Genomic DNA, 22,147 nt, shown 5'->3' with positions numbered 1-22,147 from the left:
CACCCACACACCACATGGAAACAGCTTGAGTGAATTAAATCTTGCTCTCAAGCCAGGAGCCTGACTATTTGCACATTCAGTCTGCACACAGTAGTCATCTACATTTCCTTTCAGGTTCACTGAGAGCACAGATGTAGCAACTACCTGGGGAGACAAAAGCAACAAATCTGAGGCTAATTGGGGTTTAGACTTAGAATCATTTAGTTCTGCAGTCACTTGTGGGGAGAAAGAGTTAAAAGATGCCCCCCCCCCCCAACAAAACATTTATCTGTGAGAAAGGCTGATGTCAGACTTACAGAAACGTAATAAAGCATAGAAAATGTGCTCTGCAGCAAAGGTTCTCAAGTTCAATCTTTGGCGGTCAGTCACATTTAAAATACTCCATCTTACAGTGGTCCTGTCACATATACACAATACAGGCGGCCATTTTGTGAGCTGATGTTCACAAAATTTCTGACCAAGAAATTTCGATAATGTATTATGTTTTCCACATGGAGACAGGATTGAAATCAAAATAATTCACAGCACCACTATGGTGGTGGTAGTGGGGGATATCATTACAGGTTTTGAATTATTTAGTACCTGCCAAAATAATCCTTGCTCTGCACTGGGTGTTAATTACTTTGATGTTAATCGTCCATTTGGTATCTGTTTCATCCTTTTGGCAAGAGTAAAGCTGGGTACACACTACATGATTTTTGTACAATAATCGGCTCAACCAGCCGACATACGGCCGCTCGTTCGAAAGTCGGGTCAGTGTGTGTAGTGACACGATGGTCGAAAGTCTGCCCAAGTGGACGATTGTCGCCTCATTTGGTTGGTCGTACCGTTCAATATTTTCGTTCCAATCTCCTTTCTGTTGTGTAGTTTGTATAAGTTTCCGACCGATGTTGCTTAAGTGAGTACGAAATTACAATCATTTCTCACGACAACATGGCTGTAAAAAGTCGCTAACGGGACGTCCGCTCTTCCCTTTATCGTCTAAAACAAGGCTAGTGTGTATGCAGTCCATGGACCGAGCGATCGGACCATCGATCGCATGTAAAATCGATCGGCATAAAAAGTTGGTGGAAAACTCTATATTGTGTACCCGGCTTAATACACTGCCACTCACCTACACACCTAGCCACCACCTTATTCGTTACATTAAAAATAAAAAACTTCCTTGAAATACCAGGGTATACTCACCCATACATCTGTATATTTGTATGAACACATTAATATTACCTTATTTACTGTTTCACCACCCTTTCACCCATACTTGCAGACTTTTGAGTTAGGGGAGGGGAAGTACGACGGTGGAGGGGAGCAAGGAAAATTTCATCATTTTGGCTGTACCTGTCACGAGCCGCGGCGATACTCACAGCCGCCGCGGCTCGCTTCTGGCTCCCCCTGGCGCCGGGACGACCGGGACGTCATTTCCCCTTCCTGCCCGGCCGTTGCCTCTCACATAGCGCTGCGTCCCGGCAGTGCTGGAAGCCGGGCGCATGCGCGAAAACAGGCACAGCCTGTGGGCTAATTAATACAGGGGGCTGAAATTACAGGCATTAGCCTGCAACTGTGTGTGTGTCAGGGACTAGCCCTGATTGGTCTGGCTCTGTACTGCTGATTAGTCTGCAGGGGTTCATACAAGCCCTGATTGGGCCATCTGTGTATTTAAGGCAGTGAGGTCTGCAGCCTCACCAGCGGTTATAGCTTCTGTTTCCAGTCTGCTGACCTGCTCTGTGCCTTGTTCCTGCCCGTTGAATATTCTGTTGATTACCCGTGTATGACCCTTTGCCTGGATTTGGACCTTGCCTGTGTATCTCGTGACCCTGACCTCTGGCGTGTTTACTGACCTTCCTGTCTGCTCGTGACCCTTGACCTCGGCTTGTGTATTGGAATTGCTATCTGCTGCCGGCCCTTGACCTTTGCTTGGACTTCACTTTGTTTACCTGGGTTCTCCCCAGCCGGTACACACTTCACGACCCTGTGTCAGTCTGCAGCCCAGTCTGTCCCCACCACTAGGGGCTCCAGTAAACACCTGACTGGCAGAGTAGATTCTGGGTTGTTTTGTACCGACTGGAGGGGTTCCTAACAGTACCCCCATGGTGCAATGATCCAATCAAATCATTTTGCTACAGGCGGCAGGGCCAAAATTAAGCGATTCGCCACAAATCGCGCCATGGAAGACCCCATCCAGCCCTCTTTACTATCAAGTGGGCAGCATGCGGGAGGTTGGCCATCTCTCCGAGGAATCCGGGAGACTCCAGAAATCCAAAAGAGTGGACAAGCATGCTTTCACCGCCTTACTTGTTGCTTCATCACGGCCGGTCCTGGATAAAAAGTCTGCCAAAGAGCAGTAAACCTAAACCTGTATCACACTCAGCTGCCCCTAAATGCACTATTTTGGGATTTGACATTAATATAGCAATTATAGGGGTCTATTGACAACGGTGAGATAAGCCGGAGAAGACATCTGGTTTCTCTGGAGAATGGCTGGTGCATCAATCTTCTCAATTTACGAAATGGACTAAGGCAGAAGAAATCAGAGATTTCTCCTGCCTTAACCTACTTTTTGCCCATCAGGGGTAAACACAGGATTTGCAGAGGGGGGTTTCCACACATCGCCGCCAGTAGGCGTGACCAGCATGTATGGGGGTGTGGCTATAATTTTAGATAGTGCTTGGCTGCTTTCCAACTCTTCCTATCCCCATAATATACATGGGCAATGCTGCGTGCACTGGGCATGCAGCTCTCCCTTTTCAAGCAGAGCCGTGTGAAGCGGGGGCAGGGTCCAGCCATCTCAATTATATAGTGCCCCAGACTTGGAGGGGGGTTTCCAGGCACTAGAAAACCACCCTCGTTCACCTATGCCCATAGAACTCTATGGGGCTGTGAAAATAGTGATTTACAAAGCAGTGAAACGCATTGCTGGAGAGGCTTCAGCTGGATCCTGTGTTAAAAGCAAGTAACGCCATTCTGAGATTGCTTTTCGCCTTATACTACTTTCTCCCTAAAGGTGTATCGGTGGTATCATGGTAAGCGCTAGTAAGTAAGTTCGGGCCTGAAAAAATTCTCATTTCTCCAGCGTTAACCCTTTGCTAAATAAGGAACAGAGAGGAGAGAGCATTTTGTATCTTCACCGCTTCTTAAATAGACTCCTACAGATCTGCTGGCAATTCCTGTACATCAAATCCTAGGCTGAGCATCTGGCATTCAGTTTGCAGTCAACCCATCCATGTCAACCATAGCAAGAACTCCTAGATCATCTCGTTTCTCGGCCTTTTGGCTAAGATCAAGTGTAGTATCTGCCCTAGAAGGGGTGGGTCAGGGCCGCCCTGGAAGGGATGGGTCTCCTTGGTCTGATGCCAGAAGGCCGGTGGTGACTTGGCGGCTCGAGGTGTCTGTGCCTCCGGGGGACAGGGCCCGGAGGTGACCTGAAAATGCACGGGTGGTGGTGGCCCCACGATCACCTGTAAAGAGTAAGGCACAGAGCACAATACACTGAGAGCGAATCCTACACCACTAGTTACTTTCTTGGTCCCGGCCTTATGGCTGGGCCAGAAAATTTTTTACACCCTCCGGCCATCAGACTGGGGCTTATGGGCACTTATTTATTGAATATGTAGCACTTATGCACATTTAGCACTTTTTTTGCACGGATTTAAGTTGGTTTGATTTTCGTTTGCACGTTTTTGGGTTTGACCCTAATGGGAACCCCTCTCCCTCAGTCAACTGAGACTCTCTCCTTATGGGGAGACTTGAAGAACCAAGCCCCCGGGAAAAGCTTTGGCCGACCCTGGGTTAAAGGGGGCTGCCCGAGCCTTGCGCGGAGGCAGCCCTAAAGACCCTTGCTCCCAAAGGGGCCTTTTGGCTCCGAGAGATGAGGATGTAAAGGGGCACCCCCTAGCTTTGGCGAAGGGGTGTCCGAGGATCTCTGTTCCCCTAAGGAGCCTTTTAGCCTCGGGGGATAGGGAGCAATGGGGCCCTTTCCTTTTTGGGAAGGGTCTAAAGTCCAAAGCCCCCAGCACTGTTTTTGCACGGCACTGGGTGATTGGAGCACGCACCTCGAGCTTCAATAAAAAAACCCAAAAAACTGTGGTTCCTGTGTGTCATAGTTTTCCAAACATAGGGCCTGATTCATTAAGGATCTAAAATGAAGAGGATTCTTATTTCAGTCTCCTGGACAAAACCATGTTACAATGCAAAGGGTGCAAATTAGCATTCTGTCTTGCACATAAGTTAAATACTGACTGTTTTTTCATGTAACACACAAATACTTGATAGCTTATTTGTACACTCAAATTTAAAGTTGATATTTGTGTGCTACATGAAAAAACAGTCAGCATTTAACATGTGCAAAACAGAACACTCATTTGCACCCCTTGCAATGTAACATGGTTTTGTCCAGGAGACTGAAATAAGAATCCTCTTCATTTAAGATCCTTAATGAATCCAGCCCATAGTCCCTTTTCTTCTACCCAAAATCACAGCAATTATTTTCCAAAACAGTTAAACTTCCGTTGAACTCAAATTTACAGGTTACATTGGAATAGATTTCTATAACTCTTATTTTTTTTTTTTTTACAGACCTACAAAGAATATTAGGAGGTGGGGGTTATGGGCCAGCAAACTTCAAGCCACACGATTGTCCCTGTTTTTAACTTCAAACGTATGGCAGCCCTGGGTAAAACTGACAGGAAAACACTGAAAACTCTCCCAAAAGTTCTTGCCAAAGCTGTAGGTGAGACAAAGGTTCTAGAACACCAGATACTCAGCACAGTTCAGACTGTGACTCTAGTTTTTATTTAATTGTATTATTATTATTATTATTATTATTATTATTATTATTTTTTGCTAGAGGAGAAAAATGAACTGATCTGACAAACCCTGAGAGACAAAACCAAATCAGGTACAATCCAGCTCTGTCCCCCATCCACACCCCTCCTGTCTGCATGCAGGGAAGAAAGAGAATTTTGGAGAGAAGGGCAGTCCCTTCCTCTGGGCTCATGGCTTCAGCCCCTCCTACCCACCCACAGCTGAGCACAGACGGATCTCTGCCTCAGGTCCCCAGCACTGTGTCTTACAATGAGTCTTCCAGCAAGGATGCTGCTACTGAGTCTGCTGCCCCTTCTCTTTACCAGAGGTGAGTCCAGGGGGGCAAATGTGGCAGGAAGAGAGGACTGGAGGGGGGGTTGCCCCTGGTGGGAGACAGCATTTGGGATTTTATTCATTGCGCTGCAGGCTGCAACATAATATTTTGAATAACGTTAGAGATTCTCTTGTGTTACAAGTCACACAGCAGTGTGAATTCTTTTGCTGGCTGCTTGGAAATGCATTTAAATGGCACACTGAAGACTGCATCAGTTTACTTGTAGTTTGACCATTTGTTGCTGTGGCTCTGCCTCAATCATAGGGAGGGAATTTCAAATAGTTATGTGTTAGTAGGAGAGTTTTGCAAAAGCTGTGTGTTCAGTTATCTCAGTGGCTTTTTAAGCCATCCCTGTATGTTAAGGAACGGTAGACAAAAGGGATTATCTGGATAAGGAAACTTGGCAGCTGGCAAGACATGCTGAGATTTATAGTTCTTCCCCACATGGAGATCCACAGATCGCCTAAGATTGGGTATAAAGTGATGCATCAGGTAATATTCTTTAGATTGTAAACTCTTGGGGACAATTCCTTCCCCACACTTGGCTATAGATGAAGGGAAAGTAAATTGGAAGCGGCCGTCCCTAAGAGTTCATAATCTGAATATTACCTGGTATGTCATCTGATACCCAGTCTTACACGACCTGTGTTGTAGGACTACAAGTCTCAGAATGTCCTTCCAACTTCCAAATGGCTCCACAACAGGCTGGAATCCACAGGTTTCCTTAGCATGATAATCCCTAGAAAAAAAACCTGGAATATGTGGACACGCTGCTTGGAGGATTTACTGTACCCACGAGCGCGTGATAATTTGTTTCCTTGTCATTTTGTACAGTTCTATGACTTTAGTGACTGAAGCTGCCAAACCTCATTAAATTTAGTAACAAAAAAAAAAAAAATAGTAAACTTTTTGCTTTTCATTAAGAAAAAATATAAAAATGTGACAAACTAAATTTTACATACTACATCAATAGTGCGGGTCCAAAAAAGGAGTATTTCTGACTGTTTCCAGTCCTAGGACCTAGGGCAATCCTGATAATGGTAATGAATGTCACTTGGGGCGTGTGTTACAGACGTTACATTATAAACACCAGCAGGAACGTATTTTCTGCCTTGTTATATTCAGCTGTACCTGCTGCTGTGATAAGATATGCTATATATGCCATATAATGTAATATCTTGTGTCACTCTTTCCATTAAACGCTATTTTTGTAATGTTTTGGGATATACACTCCCAAAATGTCCAGGAGACTCCCTGATTGGGGTGAGACCTCCCAGACTCCCGGAAGAGCCGGCAATTCTCCTGGAAACTCGCTTACCTGGGAAGTGAAGCAATGACACGATTAGAGTCATCAAGCCCCGCCCATCCCAGTGAACGCTATGTGGGCACGAGCTTGATGATGATATTGGTGACTTTGCCCTCCCTGCCCCGTCCACTTGAAGATGGGCATTCTAACCTTCATTCTGTTTTTTTCACCAAACCTTTTACATCATCTAATCAGATTTATTTATATTTGTCGCAGCTCCTTCATTGGATGTAATCGCATCCGCAGAGCAGTTTTCTGTCGTATCCAAGGGAAAGAAAACTGAACAGCTCTGCTTAGGTGGTGTAAAGGCTTTGTAGGAAAACACAGAAGAAAACTTAAATCAGAGCAGTTTATTTAGGAACATTTACAAAAGACAGCAGGTAAAAAAATGGGACTAAAGGTAGAAACCCCCTTTAATCATGCTCAGGACTCATACAAGAATTTAGACTGCAAGCTCTACTGGTAATCTATCCTTACAATATCTATGGCTGCCTCTTTTTTTCCTTTAAAATATTAAGGTAACTTAGTAAATCATCATCATCAGTTATTTATATAGCACCACTAATTCCGCAGCGCTGTACAGAGATCTTGCTCACATCAGTCCCTGCCCCATTGGGCCTTACAGTCTAAATTCCCTAACACAGCCTAGGGTCAATTTGTTAGCAGACAATTCACCTACTAGTATGTTTTTGGAGTGTGGGAGGAAACTGGAGCACCCGGAGGGAACCTACGCAAACACGGGGAGAACATACAAACTCCTCACAGATAAGGCCATAGTGGGAAATTGAACTCATGACCCCAGTGCTGTGAGACAGAAGTGCTAACCACTGAGCCACCATGCTGCCACCAATCTGTCAAGCTGCCGGTACTTGCTCATCTCATCTTATTATAGTCATGGAGATTACTGTATGTGTGGTTGTATGTTTTGCTTTCAGTGACCACTTTATATATATATTAAGTTCATACAGATACACAGCTCAGGCAAGCACATTGGATGGTTCTTAAAGTATGTATAAGACACCTTTAAGAACAGTAAATGTATAGAAAGAAATTGTATTATGGAGGCAATGTTAAATGGGACAGAATATAAATACATCGCTGATATCTGCTACGGTCCCAGCATCTACGATCGAAAATGCAGTCCCCATAGGTGACTGTGGTGACTTCGCTTCAGATCTGTGATCTTCATCTCTCATAACCATCTGCTGAAAAGGTCGTGACTCTGTACACACCATAGATATCTGCCCACGCTGCTGGCCGTGAGTGCGTACACACTTTTGTGTGACATCGTTCCATCGTTGATCGTGATTTTTAGGAAGTTTAAAAAAGCGAGTCAACAGACGCCATGTGTTTTGGTAGGAGGGCATGTACACACTCTGATCAAATGGTCGTGAATCCTGTGCTCTTCACGGTAATTGCTTCAGTGTGTACCCAGCTTTAAAGGCAGAACTATTTGTTTAGCCTGGGAAATAAACGTATACAAACGTTTGCACATTACCCAGAAGGCTGTTCTCCCTTTGGAGTGGCTTACTTCTAAATTTTGTGAGCATGTCTTGTGATCTAGTCACACCGATTACACACATCAAAAACAAACACTTACAGGTAAGAGGGCACGTTTACTTATAATAATGCTTAATTTAATATTTTTCTTCCCTTGATCATATTCTGTCTCTGTCTCCATATAATTGCAATTAGTCACTATGTATTCTGGGGGAGGGATGATGTGCGATAAGTGTCCCCTGCTGACTGACATGGATGTTGAAATAGGGTCATCTGAGTGAAAATTAAAGGCAGGGTTAAGTGTCTGTTTACATCCTGTTCTCACATCAAAGCCCCCTTTAAAGAGTGTGTAAAAAAACGAAGAGCTCAGTTGGGTCTTTGTTACACATTTTGCTTGTCCCTCTGGCACCAAAAGACTTCATCAAAAAGTTACATCTGAAGTTACTTTATCTTCAAAGAAAGTCAGATTTAGGGAGTACCGAGCCCTCAGGTAGTGATTATAAGCTGCTTTCCTAAAGCGGTTTATTACAATTCTACATCCACGCTTCAAGCGCTTGCCTGTCATCAGCGATTATAGCCTTTCTAGTACACAAAAAGGTCTGTGACTATCAAAACAGAGCCCCGGGGTTAGATAGATCATGTTGGATTTTTTTCTAGTGTTAAATGACTGATAGGTATAGTTGGGTTGGTAAGATTTTTTTTTTATTGTAAATATGTACATGATACCTAGTAAATTATTATATCTCTTCCTGCTATAATATGTTCTCTATGAGTAAAAGTTGTTTTCGTTTTGTTGAAAAGGAAAGCACAGTTGGCAATTAAAAAAATAGGACAACTTTGAGAAATGTCCCTCAATGTGTATGAGTAGAATGATAAAGAAATAGAGGTCTTTCATCATCATCATCATCATTTATTTATATAGCGCCACTGATTCCGGAGCGCTGTACAGAGAACTCACTCACATCAGTCCCTGCCCCATTGGGGCTTACAGTCTAAATTCCCTAACACACACACACACACAGACTAGGGTCAATTTGTTAACAGCCAATTAACCTACCAGTATGTTTTTGGAGTGTGGGAGGAAACGGAGCACCCGGAGGAAACCCACGCAAACACGGGGAGATCATACAAACTCCACACAGATAAGGCCATGGTCGGTAATTGAACTCATGACCTCAGTGCTGTAAGCCAGAAGTGCTAACCACTTAGCCACCATGCTGTCCAGTCTTTAGCTAGCACTGGTGGCTAGTGGGCAGCAATATGATTATATGATTAATCTTATATCACTGCATATAATGTCCCCCCGCTTGTGAATTTATCAAGCGGGGAGGGCGGGGGGGCATTTCAAAACTGATTATACTCTCCTTCACCGGCAGCCTAACGCTGTTGGTGAATAGAGGCTCTGACCCTTTCATGACTATTGTGCATGAACGGACAGATGGAGATCTTCTCCTGCGGCAATGTTGTACTATGGATTCCATTAGAAAGGTAAGCTAACGCCATCTTGAAATGACGTTAGTTTTTAAAGGTCTGGGTCACATCGCAGCCCCAGTAGAAGTCTATGCAGACCTAAGCGTTGAACAGGTTAAGGCAGTAGAAATCTCTGATATTAACCTCCTTGATAAATTAAGAGAAGGGCTGGTATAGCCACAGCTGTTTTCTCCAGATTTTTGGTTCATCGCAGCTTAGTAAATAGACCTCATAATGTTACAATATATATACATTAAGTGGAATATCTTCTGCAACTTTTACTGATTCTTCAGACGGGTGAAACAGGGCGGTCAGTGGCGGATCCACCGCTGGAACAGCCCATGCAGCTGGTATGGAAGATGGAAGTAGGTCCCTCGATGTACACTGAGCATGTGTCTCAGGAAGGATCACCAGCCTCCACAAACGTTGCTATGGGGTGTTGATTATGTGTTCTTGAAGAATCTTTGACGTTAACAGGCGTATTTTATAAGGCAATGGAAACGCATCTTAGTTCTTACATCTTAGCAGCCAGTACAATTTAGCAATAACTTATTAATAGGTTCAGAAGCTACATATGTTTTATAAATATCTTCGGCACTTACATCGATCAGCCACAACCTTAAAATCACCTGCCAAATATTGTGTAGGTCCCCCTTGTGCCGGTAAAACAGCTCTGACCCTTGAGGCTTGGACTCCACAAGACCTCTGAAGGTGTCCTGTGGTATCTGGCACCAAGACGTTAGCAGCAGATTCTGTAAGTCCTGTAAGTATGATGCGAGATGGGACCTCCATGGCTCGGACTTGTGTTTCTAGCACACCCCACAGATGCTCAATCGGAATGATATCTGGGGAATTACTAGGCCAAGTCAACACCTTGAACTCTTTGTCATGTTCTTCAACCATTCTTGAACAAATTTTGCAGTGTGGCAGTGTGCATTATGCTGCTGAAAGAGGCCACTGCCATCAGGGAATATTGTTGCCATGAAGGGGTGTACTTGGTCTGCAGCAATGTTTCAGTAGGTGGTACGTATCAAAGTAACACCCACATGAATGCCAGGACCCAAGGATACCCAGCAAAACATTGCCTAGAGCATCACAGTGCCTCCGCTGACTTTCCTTCTTCCCATAGTGCATCCTGGTGCCATCTCTTCCCCAAGTATACGACGCACCCAACCGTCAATATGATGCAAAAGAAAACGTGATTCATCAGACCAGGCCACCTTCTTCCATTGCACCATGGTCCAGTTGTGACGCTCACCTGCCATTGTAGGCGTTGGACAGGGGTCGGCATGGGCACTTTGATTGGTCTGTAGTTACGCAGACCCATACGCAGCAAACTGATGCACTGTCTGTTCTGACACCTTTCTGTCTTAGGCAGCATTAGCTTTTTCAGCAATTTGTGCTACAGTAGCTATTCTGTGGGATTGGACCCGGAGGCATGCAGTGTGCGGCTGCACTATCATCATCAACATTTATTTATATTGCGCCAGCAGATTCCGTGGCACTTTCCAATTGGGGACAAACAGTGTTATACCCAGTAGCACACTGATTGTGCCACGGGATTCATTATTTACAGGAGTCCTGGGGAGAATGTGTGGAACCCAAAATTACAGTGTCATCCAAACAAAAATATTATTAACATGGTTCAGTCCAACGCAAGCTTTGTGGTATCAATGCTTTTGTGAGCGAACTGTTTCTTGGGAATCCCCTTATTTTTTTGGGCAGTAACAGGTTAATTCTGTTTTATAATAAACATTCTTTTATATACTTATTCATATTTTAAAACGTTTAGGCAGTCTCTGATTTATAGAAAAGTCACTAGTAGCAACGATAAATCAACTAATACTTAAATACCTCAGATTAGAATAATATGTATAGTTTTTATTATTCATTATTGAAATGTATTTTCCATTGCCGTTCCTCGGAAAGTTGGGTGTAGCTTGTTCAAAACATCTGCAGGAATTCAGAATTTCTGCTGCTTGGTAGAATCAGATTATTTGTAAAATCTTATATTCTTCTGCAGCCTCTGTGATCGGCTCCTTGTTGTCCCTGAGGTCTCAGGAGTTATAGTCCAAAACTAAAGAACACTGAACCCGGAAGACCTAAAGTTGCCGACACAGGATCATCATCTGGCATAATGACCACCATTGTCCTGTGTGTTTGGTCATCTTCTGATTGCACTGATATGATGCAGTACAGCTAGAAGTGATGCAGACACTTGGCCTAGATCTATTTTCATTTAGCCAGTGATTTGAGTGTTGGAATTGAATGATAACCCTGTCGCTCGATCAAGTGACAGGATTGACCTATGAGAGGCAAGCTTTATTCCATGTTTTCAAATTATATATTTCATAGAAAGCAGATATTATTTAGGTGGGTGGTCCTTCTATTTCTCTCAGTAGTGCAAAAGTTATTTTTTGATTGGCTAGCAAGCCTCCTAGGTAAAAAGTTATTTTCAGGCTGCAGCTTAGTGGATTCACACACAGTTACATTAATTTGCATTGCAACTTTCTTGCACTGGACCCCTTACCTTCCTCACCGGGGTCTGTTGTGTTGGCCCCCTCTGTCCAGAAGTTGTCTGGGATCTTCTTCCTTTCCAGTGCTGCCGATGTCGCTATGATAGGCGCCAACTTGGATCCCATGGATGTGCCCAATATGTATGTTTTGTGGCTTGTCCTATTGGACAATGCTCTTCCTGTCCCCTTCCTCATTTAGGGTATCTAAAGCACCATTTTATAAGTCTTGTTAAGACTAACTATTCTTGGTTCCCTCGTGTCCATTGTCTTCCATTATCTCTGTTCCTTTACATTGTGTCCTGATTGTTACATCTACACCAGTGTGCCCTGGTAATACCATCTTTGTCAATGAGTTCCATATATTTCCACTGGTCCTCTACCACCTTGCGGTCATGTCCTTGGAGGACCCTGACCTATGAAGGTATGACAGCAAAGCCCAAAGCTCCATGCGGGGGTCCCTGGTGAACACCTACTCTTCGTTAGACTCTGCGCCTCAACAGGTAGAGCCACATTGGACTTTCAGGTGAATCCAGAAAAGTTTTCTGGGTGACTCTTGACACCTGTTTTCTATCAGATCCTGTTAGTGCAATATGACTTTAGATGTCTTTAATGGAGGTGGAAGCAATTGCTCAATCACACGTTTGCTTTTTAGCAAAAGCTGTTGTGAGTTGCAGGACTAAGACTGGATAATGTGTTTACCTCTATTATATCATATATGGACATTTATAACTTGATTTTCAGTGCCCACATGACAATATTGCATGCTACACACCTGCCACTTCTACACATGAATTATAATGTAGCCACTCAGCATTTCTCTGTTTCTAAATAGCTGGATCCTGGATTCCACAAAAATATTTATATTGAAATTGACAATTACTCAGTATAACCATCTCCCCCTTTGTTTCCAGAAGGGCCTGTTACTCGAAGCTAAATAACTATCTATGTACGTGTTCCCTGCACACTATTATCCACCACAGCAAGACTGATAATATCTGAAAACCGTTCAGGAGGGTTTTTGGATTGAGGACAAACTGTAATTCAGCCAGAAACAAGATTACTATCCCAGATCTTCCGACAGCTTGACATGATGACATAATATCAATATGAAAACATCAGCTTTCTCTATTTAGGTGGTATCCAAAGTTCATGATCTGATTGAGTACATATTACGTTATGCGCCGTCAGGTTCCGTAGTAATCATCTCTTTTGTGGAATATTTCAACAGATTATACTTGAGTTGACATTTACATTGTCTATTTATCTCACCACTGCCTTTGTCTAATATAAATATTAAGGCACACTTGTATAAACATATTTTTGTTATAGGACTTTATCTAGTTTCTATGGTTCTAGCAAGTCTGCTTGCAGAGCTCACTATTTAGTACATTTGCCATTGTTTGTACCTCTTCCCCATAATCAATTTTATCGCACTTGTGTCAATTTTGATTATGTGTGATAATCCTCTAACAATACAATAGCTTGGGGGACATGGATTCATGGTAAGGGCTGGCTATAACATGTTTGGGTGTGACATCATTTGGGGGAGTTGTCAGGATCCAGAGATCCCAAAAATATGATAGAGTATAGTCAAAGCTGGCAACCACAACTCACTAAGCTTGCTCATAGTCCGTATGTCCAGAATTGCATCATTATCATCAGCTATTTATATAGCGCCACTAATTCTGCAGCGCTGTACAGAGAACTCACTCACATCAGTCCCTGCCCCATTGGGGCTTACCGTCTAAATTCCCTAACATACACTGAGAGAAACTAGGGTTAATTTTAATAGCAGCCAATTAACCTACCAGTATGTTTTTGGAGTGTGGGAGGAAATTGGAGCACCCGGAGAAAACCCACGCAAACACAGGGAGAACATACAAACTCCACACAGATAAGGCCATGGTTGGGAAATTAAGTCATGACCCCAGCGCTGAGAGGCAGAAGTGCTAACCACTGAGCCACCTTGCTGCCCACAATTACATACATCTGTTTCTAAGCTGTGCATTCTCCTGTACAATTCACCAAATAAGATATAAGAGGTTAGAGTGCTCCAATGTGGTGTTAGATAAACAAATGTGCCTCAGCAACAAATCATTTGCTTTACCATACCAATGGCGTATTTACTTGTGTTGCTTTCCTTTTGTGCTCTAGTTTTTGGAGCCTATCTTGTTCTAATGTTTGCAATTATCACAAGTCAAATGATTGGTTCATTTAGATTTACCATTTATGCATATAGCACCATTTAATCAAATATGTTCCGTAGTGTTCATATAGCAAACACAGTGCATATGTGCAAAAGTCTACCGATAAAGCACTTTGTCAGTTCTTTATTCCATAGGGTAGAGTAACAATTTTATTCATATTTTGCAAAGATTTGTCACGATTTACAGTCTGAAACCAACCTGTCAAAATACCTTAAGAGGATTCCATGTGTTTTATAATTACGTGGTCATAGGACGACTTTTATGTAATGAATTATGGAATTCTGTCCCTGCCTTTAGGTTCTGTGAGTTTTCTTATCTGTAGTTATATAATTATTTCAGAGAAATGTCATTTTTTTCATAATTTCATTAGGCTGGGTACACACTACAGAAAATTTCTCCCGATGTGATATCGTTAACGATTTTTATCAACAACTAAAAGTCTCAATCAGCAGCCGACTCATGCGTACACACTATACACGTTTTACAAGATCTACCGTCAGATCTGTGCTCTTCATCTGTCATAACCATCGGCTGAAGAGATGGTGACTCTGCACACTCCATAGAGATCTATGGACACTGCTGGTCCAGAGTGCATACACACTGCAGGATTGGAATGACATTGTTCCATCGTTGAACGAGATTTTTAGTTTGGTTTAAAAATGAAACAATACTATGAGCTTTGGAACCATAATTGTTCATCGTTGGAACATACAAACTAATGCGATATCGGGCCTGATTGGTCATTTATCATGTGATTGGCCCGATAATCAGCTGAAAAACCTGTAGTGTGCACCCAGCCTAAGAAACGTCCACTTTGTTAGTCATCTCCACACAGGGTAATAGATAAAGAGCGCTTATTTTGAAGGATGCTTTGTGAGTGGTGGAAATTCTGTAATTTGCCCATTGTGGCCTCTTTGAAGATTGTCCAACGTTTACTCTTGAGTCAGGACTGAGTCACTGAAGCAGTAATTGTTACTTAGGTGTTAAGGACTTGTTATCCCTGAATTTGGAATGAAAGGATCACTTGTCCTGTAATCTTTAGTAATGGTGGAGGTTTGGGACAAGTGGAGGTTTTGAAACTTGTGATCAAAGACGAAAATTGGTCTGGTGAGGTCTCAATAAGCTGCTGTGATTCAGGAAAGTTGATTAGTAGGGCTGGGAGCAGGTCGTCAAACCAGCAAAGCCATGATAATAGATGGGTTTAATGCTGCATTTTGGATAGAACAGATGAATAGACAGTGAAGTTTCTTTTTTTCTCTTACTTTTAAAACTTTCTCACCACTTACAAACAATCAGAACTGCTGCGGACACACACAGGAAAACTCCTTCCCGTCAGTGCTCCAAACGCTGTTTGTTCCAGCATAGACATCATGGGAGGATTTAAAAGCAAACTGCGCTGTGTTGGTTTTATAGACAGACGCTAACTGAGCAGGAATGAACACAGCGCTGTTTGTGCCTCTCCTTATGATGCTGGCAGCGGAAAGCAGCAGTTGGCTTGCAGGGGTCCCAGCCCCCGTTTCTGCTAGTTGAGTAGAGAAGTGGTGTCTATTAAACAATTGGGTGGAATAATTCTTTAACAAACAGATCATAAAAGGATTTACATTATGGAGCCTTCAGCAGCAATATCACCTTGTTCTCTACATATTGATGACTTTGGTGCTTTATACTTTAGTAGTCAGAACTGTGTGAATATTCATTGTTCCTCCATTATGAATAGGACTTTCTTTTGGTCGTATATTGGATCGTACATGTCTTCATTGTAATTGGATGTCATAGGAAAAAAAACTGACATTCGCACAAAATTCTGCTCTTGTTTTCTCACTGTTAGTGCAGCCCCAGAAATATACAATCACATTGGGACTGCGCATTGTAGTGTTCATGAATATAGCAGATATATTCACCTTATTAGAGGTTTTTGGTCGTTTTATGGGAGTCCTAATTAAGTTCATACTTGCCAACCTTATGTTGGCCGAGTCCGGGAAATTCTGAAGGGCACGAGGGGTGTATGGGCGTAGGGGGCGGGGCTTTGAGAAATGCATCATTTTGGCCCCGTCCCAGTGACGTAATGCCTGTTGTGGGTCTTTTTACAGTGGTTAAAAGACCCCAAACAAGCATTACATCACTGGGGTGCCAAAAATGACGAGAATTGCGAAGCCCCGCCCCCTTCGTCCGTACATGCCGGCTCTAATTTAGTGAAGCGGGCAGATGCGGGAGAATCGCCAGCTCTTCAGGGATTCTGGGAGACCTACCCGAAATTCAGGAGTCTCCCGGAATGTGGTTGGCATGTATGATTAAGTTTATGTATACGTGTGAGGCCTCTCTCCCTCATGCACTGACTGATAGTGGACGTTAAAGTAGAAAATCAGTCTATAAAGTGTACCTAAAATTTCCTATCTCCAACCAGCAGTATTGCCGGAATCCTAGCTGAGAATTATTTTTTTTCATATGAGACAATGAACAAGTGCTTCAACTTAATAGTAGACATTACGGAAAACAATTCTGTGGGTACCTATGTATAAACGGGGGTGCTGCCCAGAAGTATTTTCAAAGTGAGCTGAGCTTGGTCAGGGGGTCATGTCAAGTTAAGTGTCACAGCATCAGGTGTCGGGACAAGTAGCGTCTTACTGTGGTTTTTACTAGTTGATTGAAGAAAGGGTTTATGTGCATTAGTTAGGGGGACTGGAGTGCCTTTGACAGGCCAGTATTATCTATGTTATTTACACCTAGCCAGCTTTTCATAGTCTCTACAAATATGGGAAACTGAGAATATTGGGAGGTATGTTTTGAGAGGAATCGTGGCTTGTGGTAGGTGTTGAATATCATAATAATCACTGTCTCCTGCTGAGGGCTCCATACCTCTTACAAGTCCGTGTAATACACTGCCAAATTTTTCAAGGAGTTACTGTGGTCACCCCATGATGATAACGTCACAGGGCTTTCCAGTTCACTGGATGTTAAAGCAGCTTCAACCACAATAAAAGAGCATCCTATACAAGAAGCCATCATGGGGACATTTATGAAAACTGTCCTACAGGTAACTGTGTAGAAATAGAGGCGTTGCCCATAACAGCCAATCAGGAATTTGCTTTCATTTTCTACACAGTATTCAAAAAATAACAGCTGGAATGTGATTGGTTGCTATGGCCAGTACAGTTTTTATATGCGTCTCCCATATTGGTTCTAATATTTTTGAATGTTGTTTACAGATAATTTATACAATGAGAGGACAGGGTGGATATTGCACACAATACTACAATGGAAGGCAACAGGATCGAGCCTTTACCTGCAGTCCTCCCCCACAGCCGGCTGCTCCCGATCTTATCAGAACGGGGGGCAGCAAACTTCCCTGCACTGCGCAGGGAGGTCACACGGCAAGCCGGAGGAGGGGGGAGTGCGCTGTGCTCTTCCTTCACGCTCTCTGCGGCCCCTCAGGGCCGCGCATGGAGCCGTCCCGCCATTCTACGTTGTCCATCACTGCTGTGCTGTATAATCAAGTTTGATATTTGGTTCAGAATTGAAAATTATAGTGTACAAAAGTTAATATGTATCGTTAATCTGAAAAATTGGCTGACACATTGGGTTCACCCAAACAGTTGTTTATTTTCAAGAAGACTTGATTGGTTTCTGAAATCTGGTTTTAAGATGCTTCATTTAGAAGGGAAGGGGATTTGGCGGGGATAAGAAATGTGGAATACATTCTCGCAGCTCAGTGACTATGTGTTTGGCTCAGTGTCTGACTGTGATTATAAAGTATTGTTATTCTCCGTGTCTGATTGATTCCTTGACTGAAAACAGCTACAACATGTATTTATTTTATGTGTCTGGATTGAGAAGAGAGTTTTTCTTCTGTCTGGACGGTTTTATCAGTTTGGGGATTTTGTGTGCGGATTTCGGCTCTGCTGCAGCTGATAACTAGAACCATGTGTATTGTGTTGATTATTAAAAAATACTAGCAGCAATGGCACTGGTGTTATTAAATTGAAGTATTGGAGGAATTTTCATTAAAAGGGTGTAAAGAGGGCCAAACTCTACAGTATTCGCAATGACGTCGGGCCGGTCGTCTGATATCGCAGCACGTTGGTCAAATCATGGAAATCATGATCACTATTATTAGCCAATGGGCTAGATTTACTAAAGCGTCTAACAAGGAAAAGTGAAGGCGTTGCCCATAGCAACCAGTCAGATTCCAGCTATCATTTTCAAGAATGTACTAGATAAACAATAGCTAGAATCTGATTGGTTGCTATGGGCAACACCTCCACCTCTCCTCTTTAGAAGCTTTAGTGCAGGCCTGGCCAACCTGTGGCTCTCCAGGTGTTGTGAAACTACAAACCCCAGAATGCTTTGCCAATAGCTAGCCAGCTAATAGCTTGCAGGGCATGCTGGGAGTTGTAGTTTCACAACACATGGAGACCCACTGCTTTAGTAGGTCTACCCTCATGTGTGTAGTCACTTTGCAATTACATTAACAGGACCCCAGATTAAGATCTTGTCCAGATGGCTACCCACATGTGACAAACTGGACATTAATCTTGATGCTCAGTGGTTGGGTCAACAGGCTGTGTACACATGGGGCTTGCAGTGTTCCTGTGCTTCGTTAATCTTAAAATGCTTACAGCTGCATGGTGAACACATCATAGACCTAATCTGGAATAAGTATCATTAATCCCTATGGGGAACACATCCACAGTAGAGATTTCACAGTGAGCACTGGATGTATCATAATTGCCACAAAACAGAGCAAGTTGCAGTCAGGCCATCATTCATTCTAGGGCTCACTAATACACTGGGCCTGATTCATTAAGGATCTTAGGCAAGAAGTTGAGTAAGTTTTCTTACTTAAGTTTTCTGGACAAAACCATGTTACAATACAAGGGGTGTAAATTAGTTTATTACATACTTGCCAACTTTTCATCGTTGGCTTCAGGGAGATCCTGGGGGAGGTGGGCATGCAGGGCTTGAGGAACTGCATCATTTTGGCCCCGCCCCTAAAATATTGGCACAATTTGCGACTAAGATGACGCAGTATTTGTGTCATTAAGTCCCGCCCCCCAACACTTATCTATTGCGAGGGCCAGAATCGGGAGGTTGCCTGCTCTCCCCCGGAGCCCAGGAGGTCTCCCAGAAATGTGGGAGTCTCCCGGACATTCCGGGAGAGTAGGCAACTATGTGTTAAGGAAAAGCAACTAATGAATCTCTAGAGACTGAAGTGTCTTTTACATTTCTGTCTCCATTACTGAAGTCATGTTGTCTTACCTGTCAGTCTTTGATTAAATCTTGGTCTCCATGAAAATGGCCACCTCTGTAGGCATCAATGCATGGGCATAGGACACAATTTCTGAACTGTGTCATCATGCCACAGATGGCGAAGCCAACCACGGCTTGTACTGGCTCAGCATCAGGGAGAATGCTAGACTCTTCAGGGAGTGAGGGAGAGCACCCATATTTCAGGGAGTCTCCCTGACATTCAGGGAGAGTTGGCAAGTATGGTTTATTATTTTGCACATAAGTTAAATACTGGCTGTTTTTTTCATGTAGCACACAAATATCAACTTTAAATTTCAGTGTACAAATAAGCTACAAAGTATTTGTGTGCTACATGAAAAAACAGTCAGTATTTAACTTATGTGCAAAATAATAAACTAATATGCACCCCTTGCATTGTAATATGGTTTTGTCCAGAAAACTTAAGTAAGAAAACCTACTCAACTTCTTGCCTAAATTCCTTAATGAATCAGGCCCACTGTGTGTACTGTGGAGATTATTAACATCTAGAGTAAATGACATTGATGCAGTACTTTCCATGCAGCTGAACTGCTCCCCCTTAAAGGATACATCTTCAGCTTTGTGTGGAATTCATTAAGTTTAACAATAATGCTAATAATGCTACTTGCCTGGGGTCCTGTGTACCCCTTGAATTGTGGAGTATCCCCCAGAGTGTTTTTTACTGCATGCCTATATTTTACTGGCCTGTCTCAGCCGAAAGTCATGAAAATCTGACTGGTTTGTTATGGATATCAGGGGACCGGCCCAGAACTGGATTAAGAACCCATTGATCTCTGGGCAAGATACAGGCGTAGGGCCCTCCTCACCTCCAAAATGCATTTTGTAGACAAACTGGCAATATATTCACCTGCTGTATTGGGAGGAATGATACACCCTAGGTAGGAAATATTCTGTATTATTGTTTAACTCATTAAATGCCAGCCGAAACGGAATTTTTATTTTTGGGGCGAAGTTATTCTTTGCAGACAATTGGATTTAAAATGGCCTTATTGGCTATCAGAATTGTTAGATGCTCAGACGACTTAAGCATTGAAAGGGTCTGCAAAATATACAATATATTCGTGTTGTGGTCCTTGGAACAAAACAATATGCTACAAATGTCTATAGAAAGTCTAAAATAATCTACAAATTTATTGTACAATTAGTAAAATGAACTGTGTATAAGACATATGAAGTTCTGGATCATACAAGTTTATGGGACATATTCAATTAGCCGTGATGTTGCCCCGAACATCGCGTCTGCGCACATTTTTGGGTACTACGGTACCTCAATATCGCGGATTTCTCCTCTCACCCCTATGGGGGAGGCGAAGAGAAATCTGCGGGCAGCTGGGCATGAGGCTTAACTAAAGAAGTTCATATGGGCTGAGGGCTCAAGAAAAGCAGAGGCGAGAGTTTGGCTGAGAAAAGTTGTCTGAGGGTGTCGAGAAACAGGTAACACATGACACAAAGCAGAGAAATGACAGCACACATATAATATAAAAATATCGCCAAGATGTGACATCTAGTAAAACTTCCCAGCCGGAGACAGTGTTTACCTTCTAGCCAGAGAATCTGGGCAGAGGCACACAGATGTCGTCATCTTGGCTTCCCACCCTCTGTCAATGTGGATCCATTTAATGGAAACAAGAATATCTATTTTATAACACTTTAAAGGGACGTTATACTGAAACATTCATTGTTGTGGAATAATATCTGATATATGGAGACTATTTAGCTGAGAAAACAAGTCAGATTCTGTCAGAGGGTTTGTTCACAAGTACAAATTCTACCATCTTCCAAAATGACCTAATGACTGGAGAGAGTGTTCCGTTAGATTACATGTCTGGTAGTTCATTTTACCGAAATACACCAAACGTCCAGTTCTAAATAAAGGTTTTTGATGTTGCTCTTTTACACTCATTCTTTACTGTTTTGTCTTCTAATCTTGTAAGGTGCTAAATAAAAATATACATACATACATACATACATACTGCGAGAAAGAACACCATTCACAGGAATCGGACACAGGTATGCTGAACCATTTAGCTGTTTATTAACAGTTGTCAGGATGGTAAAACAGCTCCAATGCTGATACAGCAATCATATCCAGTAACAGTACACGAAAATCCCCACCACCTACATCTGGCTAGACATAACTTCCCTGTCTGCAAGCCGGCCACTTACTGGCATCGGTGGTCCCACCCACACATGCAGACAGTGCCTTTTTCCTCCTCCCAAGCACTACAACAAATCACAGCAAAGCAAACTGATTACACCCATGTGGAACACCAGTGTGTGTGCTAAAGGAGGAACCTAACTTAACCCTCTTTGCAGCCTGCTGCTGCAGACTAACTGTGTTCCTTCCTACCTGTTCCCTTACAGGGAACTGTGGCAAATATCCCTCTTTGCCACAAATTCATGTAACTCTCCAGTGACTGTGGCTGATTGCATCATAGGGACAATGCTGCTTAAACAGACACTAACCTCTACATGTTCCTTTCTTTATATATGTTGTGTGCAGGATAATAAATGGGATAATATTGTCTATTTTTATGTTCTATCTTTGGATATCAACATTTTTGGGGGAGACGGTGCTTAGATTTTTTTCAAACTATCTACAGAGCAAAAGCGGAGGTATTACCCATAGCAAAAAAACAGTTTCTCGCTATCATTTTCTAGATTGTATTAGATGAATCAGTGATGGGCAACCTGATACATTTTGGTGCCCTTTGGGGCTCTCTAACCT

At 42.9% G+C, this 22,147-nt stretch overlaps 1 protein-coding gene across 2 annotated transcripts in view; it reads left to right on the top strand.

The window, feature by feature from the left end:
* The first annotated feature begins 4,984 nt into the window (after positions 1–4,984).
* Positions 4,985–22,147, top strand: part of FBLN1 (fibulin 1) — a 77,432-nt gene continuing 60,269 nt past the window's right edge. For both annotated transcript variants that reach the window (XM_075210345.1, XM_075210346.1), the window contains exon 1: positions 4,985–5,128. In XM_075210345.1, coding sequence (XP_075066446.1) covers positions 5,071–5,128 — 58 coding nt within the window. In that variant the 5' untranslated portion in view covers positions 4,985–5,070. The remainder of the gene's footprint in view (positions 5,129–22,147) is intronic.

Source organism: Mixophyes fleayi, chromosome 4 (assembly GCF_038048845.1).
Source record: "Mixophyes fleayi isolate aMixFle1 chromosome 4, aMixFle1.hap1, whole genome shotgun sequence".
NCBI lineage: Eukaryota > Metazoa > Chordata > Amphibia > Anura > Limnodynastidae > Mixophyes > Mixophyes fleayi.
Note: the sequence above shows the minus strand (reverse complement) of the source record. Positions and strands in the feature narration are given on the sequence as shown.